General features: G+C 38.9%; 2 protein-coding genes across 2 annotated transcripts in view; one reads left to right on the top strand and one right to left on the bottom strand.

Annotated features, from left to right (window-relative positions):
- Positions 1–439: 439 nt before the first annotated feature.
- Positions 440–8,241, bottom strand: LOC109106002 (cyclic AMP-responsive element-binding protein 3-like protein 4). The gene is made up of 10 exons (XM_042773305.1): positions 8,082–8,241; positions 7,332–7,433; positions 6,400–6,631; positions 6,119–6,243; positions 5,958–6,047; positions 4,586–4,692; positions 3,940–4,008; positions 3,066–3,150; positions 2,891–2,984; positions 440–984 (listed from the first exon to the last, which is right to left on the bottom strand). The coding sequence occupies exons 1-10, from the start codon at positions 8,127–8,129 to the stop codon at positions 707–709; spliced, it is 1,230 nt and encodes a 409-aa protein (XP_042629239.1). The 5' UTR covers positions 8,130–8,241; the 3' UTR covers positions 440–706.
- A 696-nt stretch (positions 8,242–8,937) lies between these two features.
- slc39a3 (solute carrier family 39 member 3) overlaps positions 8,938–10,735 on the top strand; it is a 3,173-nt gene continuing 1,375 nt past the window's right edge. Inside the window, exons 1-3 of the mRNA XM_042773306.1 lie at positions 8,938–9,336; positions 9,425–9,597; positions 9,723–9,853. Of these exons, the coding sequence (XP_042629240.1) occupies positions 9,447–9,597; positions 9,723–9,853 (282 nt within the window). The 5' untranslated portion in view covers positions 8,938–9,336; positions 9,425–9,446. The remainder of the gene's footprint in view (positions 9,337–9,424; positions 9,598–9,722; positions 9,854–10,735) is intronic.

Below are 10,735 nucleotides of genomic sequence, written 5' to 3'. Positions count from 1 at the left end.
CTAATTTAGCTTTTCAATTAATTATGAGGTTCTGTACAAACGCTCACAGGCACATCTGCTTCATTAGGAAGAAAAACGACCGGTTTACAAACGGAGGAAACGGATATGAGCGTTCAGACATGCACTACTGTTCAAAACTTTATAATGTTCCTGAAAGTCTCTTCTGCTCACCAAGGCTGCATTTATTTGCTCAAAAATACAATAAAAACTGTAAAAATGTGAAATATTTTTACAATTTAAATTTGATGTTTTTTTTTTGTATGTGTGTCTCTGTTAAAGTGTAATTTATTTCTGTGATGTGCAGCTGTATTTTCAGCATCATTACTCCAGTCTTCAGTGTCACATGATCTTCAGAAATCTGATTTGAAGCCGATTTCAAGCCACAGATGGGATGCAGTAAAATCTGATCCTGTTTACAATTATATCTGATCCGTGTCAGATGAGTAAAAAGTAAAAAAGCAAAACAAAACGACACTAAACATGCCTCTAACGCACAAACAAAAGAGCCCTTAAATCAAACATTGATATGATTATTGTTGGGTTGTGACTCACTAAAGCACATAATGACTGATGATGATGATGATGATGATGACACACCTGTATCTGTGTTCAGAGAGAATAAATAAAGGCATGTCAGAGAAACTCTTCTCTTGGCTTTGTTTCAGACGACGTGCCACACCTGCGGCGCTGAACAGGTCGAGCCGCCTCACATTTCATCAGCATGCGGCGGTTTGGCTGCGTCTGTGTTTCCTGCAGCCGCCGGAGCCGTTAGACTCACAGACAGCACGTCTGCGTCTCCTTCGGGCGCGGCCGAGCCGTTCCGCTGGTCTCCCGTCCAGTCCTCCGGCGGCTGCGGCACGTCTGCGTCTGCAGGTGTGTGTTCTGATGCAGGCGACAGAGGCTCTGAAGACATCGGATCGTCTTCTACAGGATCCTCCAGAAGCGGAAGAGAGTCCACCTCGTTCAGGATGTTTCTGGAAATCACTGAAAGCAGAAACACTGCATCTTACAGAAGTCTTAAGACACATGATATCTGCACACCGCTGTCGGCACTGGTTGGGTGTTAGTTTTTAATTCTAAACATCAAATTTTAAAAATGTATTTGAAATATTTCATTTTAATTTTAATTTATTTTAACTAGTTTAAATTTAAACTTTTAATATGACTTTTTATTTATTTTAACTAGGTTACTTCAGAGCTTTTAATTTTATTTTTAACTAAGCTTTTAATTTTATTTATTTTAGCTAGTTTATTTCCAAACATTCAGTTCTATTTATTTTTATTTATAGTTTAATTCTAAATGTATTTTTATTCATTCTAACTAGTCTAATTCTAAACTTTTAAATAGATTTTTTTAGATTGTAACCTTTTAATTCTATTTTTAACTTATTTAATTCTAAATTTACCATTTTATTTTGTATTTATTTTAACTACTCTAATTCTACACTTTTAATTTTTATTTTTTTATTTAAGCTAGTTTAATTCTATTTTAATTCTAAATTATTTTATTTTTTTAACTAGTTTAATTTCGGAACTAAACTGTTTATCTGAAATAAAATGAAAATGAAACTGAACTTTTTAATACTATAGTAATATGATATAAATAATTAGTATCTAAATGAAATAATTAGCCTACACACTTATTAGCTTATCCAAAATAAATGATCGAAAACAACATGTAGAAATATGTACAATATACGCTGTTGCTAAATTTCCACATTATATTCTGAATATTTAATGATGCACTCACTATCACTAACAAGTATTAGTGTTTGTTACCATGGCAACTTCCAAGTTACCACTGACTTCCACACTATTTTTTTTTCATTCTGTGCAAGTCAAGGGCTACCAGCCACTGTTTGGTTCTCAGCACTGTTCTTCAGCGTCATGTACAGTACAGGTCAAAAGTTTGGAAACATTACTATTTTTAATGTTTTTGAAAGAAGTTTCTTCTTCTCATCAAGCCTGCATTTATTTGATCAAAAATACAGAAAAAACAGTAATATTGTGAAATATTATTACAACTTAAAATAATAGTTTTCTATTTGAATATACTTTAAAAAAAATAATTTATTCCTGTGATGCAAAGCTGAATTTTCAGCATCATTACTCCAGCCTTCAGTGTCACATGTAACATCCAGTCTATCACATGATCATTTAGAAATCATTCTAATATTCTGATTTATTATGAGTGTTGGAAACAGTTTTCTGCTGTCTAATATATTTGATGAATAAAAGGTTAAAAAGAACTGCATTTATTCAAATAAAAAAAAAATTCTAATAATATATATTCTAATAATATATTTTCTTTACTATCACTTTTTAATCAATTTAACACATCCTTGCTGAATAAAAGTATTGATTTTATTTAATAAAAACAAGAAAGAAAGAAAAAATTACTGACCCCAAATTACTGACCAGTAGTGTATATTGTTATTACAAAATATTTATATTTTAAAAACATAGCTTCTTCTTTTTTTTTTTTTTACTTTTTATTCATCAAAGTATCCTAAAAAAGTATCACATGTTCTGAAAAAATATTAAGCAGCAGAACTGTTTCCAACTTTGATAATGAATCATCATATTAGAATGATTTCTAAAGGATCATGTGATAATGATCCTAAAAATTCAGCTTTGCATCACAGAAATAAATGATCATTTAAAGTATAATAAATTTAAAAACTATTATTTTAAATTGTAATAATATATCACACAATATTACTGTTTGTTCTGTATTTTTGATCAAATAAATGCAGGCTTGATGAGCAGAAGAAACTTCTTTCAAAAACATTAAAAATAGTAATGTTTCCAAACTTTTGGTCTGTACTGTATGTGTGATTGATGATGTTTGGTCTCATGCTGACTTTGGCCTATAGCGAGCGCGTCTCACCGGCGGACGGAGCGTAACTGTCCTCCACAGACGGCGAGCGGCTGAACGGACTGTAACTGGGGAGGATGAGCAGAGCCAGAGAGAAGAGGAGGATCTGTGAGGAGGAAGAGCACACTGGTGAGATCACGGTCTGGTGTTTGTATTAATGATCAGAGCAGACAGAGGTGCACCGGACCATGATGCACGTGCTCGTCTGTGCCGCTTTGGTGGCCGTCTGCTTGATCAAAGCCTGCAGTCTGTGCAGCTGAGCCACAAGAGACCTGAAACACACACACTGCATGAAATCTGGATGATTTGTCACATTAGAGCATGAAAATGAGGAACGTGACTACACTGAAGCGTCCTGCATCGTATCTGCTGAATGAAGCTCGCGCTGAGCTGCTGATGCCAGCGTCACACGTTTATCACTAAATATGATGCCTTTCACTCTGTTTCTGCCTTTGAGAATCATCTGTGTGGTGATTAGTCTTGGATTCTACGCTGAACAGCACAAAGACTTTAAAAACATGATTCCTGTCTGAATCTGATCAGTTCTCACTCCACATCTTTGACATTCTTTTATTTTTTAATCCTGATTTCAAGGCAGAAGAAGACAGAAGAAAATGCAAACATGAGCATGTTTTCTGATTTGACTGCATCCAAACAGACTCCAACTCCAAAATACTGGTGAATTTGAACAATTTCCTTCTAAGACTGTAAATGAAATGACTTTTTTAGTACTTTTTGTTATTAAAACCAATTTTTTTTTTTACATTTGACTGCTTTAGTTATTTTGATAAGTGCATATATAAAGCTGATATAAACATATTATTTTCAATGCACTTATATATATATATATATATATATATATATATATATATATATATATATATATATATATATATATATATATATATATATATATATATATATATATATATATATATATATATATGGATGTGCGTGCGTGTATAAAAATTTGCAAAATCATATTTTTTTTTTTTTAATGCAGCATCATCAAATGAGGTCATATCAGCAGGAATGCTGCAGGGCTGATGTTGTTTACTCACATGTTGTGCTTCTCCAGCTGCTCGACGGTTCTCTGCAGCTCTTTATTCTGAGCTGAACACGTCACCACCCTAAAACACACACACACACACACACACACACACACAGACACGCACACACACACACACAGACAGACAGACAGACAGACAGACACGCACACACACACACAGACAGACAGACAGACAGACACGCACACACACACATACAGACAAACACACACACACACACACACACAGACACACACACAGACACACACACAGCTCTAACTATTGCTCTGTTCAGACAGTAACTCTTTCTGTAAAAACATGTAAAGATACATTTTCATGGTAAAAGGATTTAAGACACAACTTCTGCATCTATTCCGTCTTGTAAAGTGGATGTGGATTCAGATGGCAATTAAATGATCGCATGACCTTGGTGTATGTACACAGACGGTAGTTAATTTGGTTTGCAGTTTTACACAGGTGCAGGGAGAAATGAGCTCACAGCCCCATGAGAAACAACGCAGACATTCATAACTCTTTTAACATCTGTAATTTGACCACTGCCATGCAAACACACGCCTCAGTGACGTCAGCCGGAGAGGAAACACAAACATTAAGACTCAGACGTGTGTTAGGGAAGGGAACGGGTGTCACGTCGTCTCACCTGCTCTCCAGACCGTCAATATACTCCTTCTTCCTCTTGCGACTGTCCTGCGCCGAGAGTTTATTCCGGATCTTCCGTCTCACTTTCTTCAGGATTCTCTCCTCAGTCTGTGAGAGATCAGTCCTGTTAGACCGAATTCACAACACACACACACACGCACACACGCACACGAACACTGATTCACTCACACTGATTCACACACACCGATTCACTCACACACACACACACACACACACACACACACACACACACACTCACACTGATTCACTCACACACACTCAAACTGATTCACTCACACTGATTCACACATACACACACACACTGATTCACTCACACACACACACACTCAAACTGATTCACTCACTCACACACACACACGCACACTGATTCACTCACACTGATTCACACACACTGATTCATTCACACCGATTCACTCACTCACACACACACACACACACACTCAAACTGATTCACTCACTCACACACACACACACACACACGCACACTGATTCACTCACACTGATTCACACACACTGATTCATTCACACCAATTCACTCACTCACACACACACACACACACACACACACTCAAACTGATTCACTCACTCACACACACACACACACACACACACACACACACACACACACTCAAACTGATTCACTCACACACACACACTCAAACTGACTCTTTAAAATGATTATTCATCTGCACACATACACACACACACACACACTCAAACTGATTCACTCACACACACACACACACGCACACTGATTCACTCACACTGATTCACAAATACACACACAAACTGATTCACTCACACTGATTCACTCACACTGATTCACAAATACACACTCAAACTGATTCACTCACACTGATTCACAAATACACACACAAACTGATTCACTCACACTGATTCACTCACACACACTCAAACTGATTCACTCACACACACACACACAAACTGATTCACTCACACTGATTCACTCACACTGATTCACACATACACACACACACACTGATTCACTCACACCGATTCACTCACACACACACCTGTTTTCCATACATTATGAATATTCACTCACACACACACACACACACAAAAACTGATTCACTCACACTGATTCACACATACACTGATTCACTCACACCGATTCACACACACACACTGACTCACTCACACTGATTCTCACACACAGACACACACACACTGATTCACTCACTTACACTGATTCACTCACACACACACTCAAACTGATTCACACACACACACACAGATTCACTCACACTGATTCACACATACACACACACACACACACTGACTCACTCACAAAGCTTCACACACACACACACACACACACACACACACACCTTCGTTAAGGGCAGGTTATTGGGCAGTGAGACTCCCTCCTGGTCCAGCAGCTTCTGCTCCTCCTCTGTGAGCTGGAGTTCAGGATAAACCTGAGGAGAGTTTATCATCAGCAGCTGAAGCCTCAGCATTCTCCAGAACTCCTCCGTCACAACAAACCTACCAGAAAGCTGTCAGGGTTCTGAGTGTTTTGCACGTGGTGAGCAGAAACGTTCTCCATTCTGACAGACGACACCAGCTCGTTGACCACACACGAGTCCTCCAGCAGCATCTGAGAGCTCCACTCGTCTGCACAGAGACACAAGAGAACCTCAACGACTGACAAACCTTTAAAGACAAGCCTGCTGTGAGCTCTGAAGATGTCAATCGATGGTATACGCTCCCATCTGTTCACATCAAGTCAGAATTTGTGGGGGAGACTACATTTCCCATGATGCTTCTCACCCAGCTCGATGGAGATCACGTCCATCTGTGGCGTCTGCTGCTCCGAGGCTCCGCCCACGCCGCTGATGTCATACACCACCTGATAGACAGTGTTACCGAGGTTCTGCTCGTGGGCTCCGTCTGAGGACTGATCTTCAGACAGACCGCTGTCGCTCTCACACACCGCAGACGTGTACATCTCGTTCGGGTTTATGGCCTTCAGAACCTCCTCAGACTCGCTGTCATTCAAACTCTGGAACACGAGAGAGACGCTTCAGGACACACGGAAGACACGAGTCTGGATATCTAACATCACTCAAACAGCAGATCATGGTCATGGGTTTGATTCCCTTTGTATGCTCTGATGTGTATTGTTGAGTTCTTGATGAGAGTGCAATAAAAACATCACAATAATCCACAGCACTCCAGTCCATCAGTGAACATCTGGAGAAGACAAAAGATGAAACACATCCAGCATTAAGACGTTTTTAACTCAAATACATAGAGTCTATAATCCATAATAACACTTCCTCCAGTGAAAAAGTGTTCTGGTGTGAATCAGGAGAGAAATCTGCACAGATCAAGCAGTGTTTAAATTAAGACGTTCAAAATATGTGTCTGGATTTTGATGTGAGAGACAACAGGAGATGCACTTTCCTAATACTGGGAAGTGTTATTATGGATTATAGACTCTATGTATTTGAGTTAAAAACGTCTTAATGCTGGATTTGTTTCAGCTTTTGTCTTCTCCAGATGTTCACTGATGGACTGGAGTGCTGTGGATTACTTGTGGATTACTTGTGATGTTTTTATCAGCTCTCATTCTGACGGCACCCATTCACTTTGCTGAGACACTGATGCAGTGCTACATTTCTCCAAATCTGATGAAGAAACAAACTCATCCTGATCTCAGATGAACTGAGGGTGAGCAGATTATTCCTCTTATGACTCACACAGCGCGGCTCGACGCTCCACTCCTCCGTGTGTCCAGCGTACAGTATTCCAGAGCAGGACTCTTCCAGGAGCAGGCCGCTCTCCAGAACCTCCTCAGCATCCTACGACAGACACGACTTACATTAAAACACGTCAAGTTGAGCTGATGATCTCCAAACTGAGCAGTGCATGAAAAAAAAACAATGGTTTGGTGTACAGTATCCTGCTATTTTTACAGTAATTTTCTGTACGAATGACAAACGTGTTTTAGAGTGTAGAAGCAAACAGCCTGTCTGTCTCAGGTTCAGTGCCACGTGACCAGGAGGAGGCGGAGCTTCAACAATGAACTCCACCTGTGTGTGTGTGTGTGTGTCTCTCTCTGAACTCCACCTGTGTGTGTTATTTCTCTTTTTTTTGTGTGTTTTTAACATCCTGGTAAGAGTTTGGAGTTATTGTTGACTTACTGTGCTCAGGAATAAGAGACGCTTTGCTGTAGTTCACTTTAAAATGACTGATTATCACAAATAAAGTCTGTCACAGCAGATCCTTTCGGCTATTTATGTGTTTCATTTCGCATTACAGGACACATAACATACCAGCATGTGTTATTAAACAGGTGGAGCACACAAGTGAAGATCAGATCAGATTACAGCAAGAGAAGCAGCTTAAACAGCAGCGGATCCGTGTGATTACTGTGTGTCAGGTGAAGCTGAGCTGTCAATCACTGCAAACAAACCGCGTTTACGGTGTTTTCTGCACGCTTTACTCACTCGCTCGGTGGGTTTGACGTCCCCGGACACGATATCTGCTTCTCGCATCCTTCACACACGCGCGTTCGGTTTATTCTGCGAGGATAAACGCGGATATTTCTCCGTGCGGATCCGGATCTTCTGGTTCATTTGATTCGGTGCAATTCACATCCGCGTTCAGCGTGTGGGCGGGGCTGTGGAGAGACGCTGACCAATAGCGCGTCACGCGTAGGAAGAGATTTAAAAAAATAATTATTCTACGTTAACCCTTGACTGTTTGTTTTCACGTAGATGTGTATTAAAGTCACTCACTGTCGCTATACAGGTGTAAAATATTTTTCAGACTTTTAAAACACGTACACGGTGAGGTCACTTGATACCTGTTACTTCTCTCCGCGCTGCCACGGATGGACCAATCAGATTCGTTTGTGGTTATGTAAACATAATTTGTAATCATTTTATAGCGATTGATGGGGAGGATTTTCTATTACCAATCATGAGTAAAAATAATATAGAGAAGAGCATGGAAAAGTGACTTTAATTTTTGTTGTTGTTGTGTTGTTAATGACTCATAAAGACTCTGATATGTGCTCCAAAACAACTTCCAAATCACTGTTCTTCATGGTGATAGTGGTATTCATTTAGTACCATGGTATATAATAATAATCCCTGGCTGCATGCATTGAATTCATGTTTATGATGTTCCTTGTGCAGGTTTGGACAAGTTGTGGACAGCTGTGACTCATAATAATACCACATTCGCAAATGAGTCGCTCTTTTGACTCGGATCTTTTTAACGAATCGATTGAGTTGTTACGTTGAATTCGGAACTGCATACTAAGCATCCCACTCTCACTATTATTGCTTTAGAAAGGGATTGTTTATAAATAGCGAGAGTCGTTTACTAGTATGCGCTTCCGACCTCAGCAAACGAGTTCTGAATCATTTAGACAACCGACTCGTTCACTGAATTGAACTGAATCAGATTCGGAGAAGGTGACTCACCGTCAGTTTCCCGAAAACAGGAAAAGAAGCGGAGCAGATACTGGAACAAACCTCAGCAGAAAGCCACGATTAAAGCCCGAGTGTGCATCTGACATATTCAGAAACGCACAAAACACTGGGTTTCTAGAAAGTAAGCTCGTTAGTGTGCGATTAGAAGTCTTTCGCGGACGCTCGAGGTTTAAAGTCCGGTTAGTTTTAGTTGAAGCGCGTTTGTTTGTCCAGAAGTTTGGAGTAGAGGAGACTCAGGTCATCAGCTTCAGTCTGTGTATTGGTAAGCCCTGCTGAGCCGTGCTGAGGTCTGTCAGTGATGATGATGATGATGATGATGATGATGATGATGATGATGGTGGTGTTCTCAGGTGTGATGCAGGTGAGGTCCTGATGGACTCAGACTGGATCTCCTCGGGAGCTTCTCCTGGGCTTCTTCACATCAAGCTCGTCACACTGGTGCTGATGCTGTGCTTCAGTCTGCTGTGTGGATTCAGTCCTGTGTGTGTCCTGAGACGAGCCACACGCTTCAGCTCCGATCCAGGTCTGATAATGAAGATGAAGATGAAGCTCACATTTAAAACAGGAACTTTCTCATGACTGTACTGTGTAGACGAAGCCTGTCCTGATCAGTTTTAGTTTCAGCGGTCTCTGTCTGTGTGTTTTCAGGCTCTCGGCAGAGGGTTTTGAGTCTGGCGTCGTGTTTGGCCTGCGGGGTTTTTCTGGCCTCCTGTTTGCTGGAGCTTCTGCCGGACTTTCTGAACCACATGAGAGACACCTTCAGCCGTCTGCACATCACCGTGAGCCTTTTCTGATGATTATGGGTTTTATAAAGAAGTCTGCTCAACAAGGCTGCATTTATTGTTCAGAAATACAGTAAAAATAGTTAAATATTATTAGAATCTAAAACAGCTGTTTTCTATGTGAATGTACAGTACAGACCAAAAGTTTGGAAACATTACTATTTTTAATGTTTTTGAAAGAAGTCTCTTCTGCTCATCAAGCCTGCATTTATTTGATCAAAAATACAGAAAAAACAGTAATATTGTGAAATATTATTACAACTTAAAATAATAGTTTTCTATTTGAATATACTTTTTAAAAAAAATTTATTCCTGTGATGCAAAGCTGAATTTTCAGCATCATTACTCCAGCCTTCAGTGTCACATGTAACATCCAGTCTATCACATGATCATTTAGAAATGATTCTAATATTCTGATTTATTTTGAGTGTTGGAAACATTTCTGCTGTCTAATATATTTGATGAATAAAAGGTTAAAAAGAACTGCATTTATTCAAAATAAAATAAAATTCTAATAATATATATTCTAATAATATATTTTCTTTACTATCACTTTTTATCAATTTAACACATCCTTGCTGAATAAAATTATTGATTTTATTTAAAAAAAAGAAAGAAAAAAAAATTACTGACCCCAAATTACTGACCAGTAGTGTATATTGTTATTACAAAATATTTATATTTTAAAAACATAGCTTTTTTTTTTTTTTTTTTTTTTAATTTTTATTCACTCAAAGTATCCTAAAAAAGTATCACATGTTCTGAAAAAAATATTAAGCAGCAGAACTGTTTCCAACTTTGATAATGAATCATCATATTAGAATGATTTCTAAAGGATCATGTGATAATGATCCTAAAAATTCAGCTTTGCATCACAGA

The sequence above is a fragment of the Cyprinus carpio genome, chromosome A16, assembly GCF_018340385.1.
Source record: "Cyprinus carpio isolate SPL01 chromosome A16, ASM1834038v1, whole genome shotgun sequence".
In the NCBI taxonomy this organism is placed as follows: Eukaryota; Metazoa; Chordata; class Actinopteri; order Cypriniformes; family Cyprinidae; genus Cyprinus; species Cyprinus carpio.
This window is presented reverse-complemented; position numbering and strand designations above follow the sequence as displayed.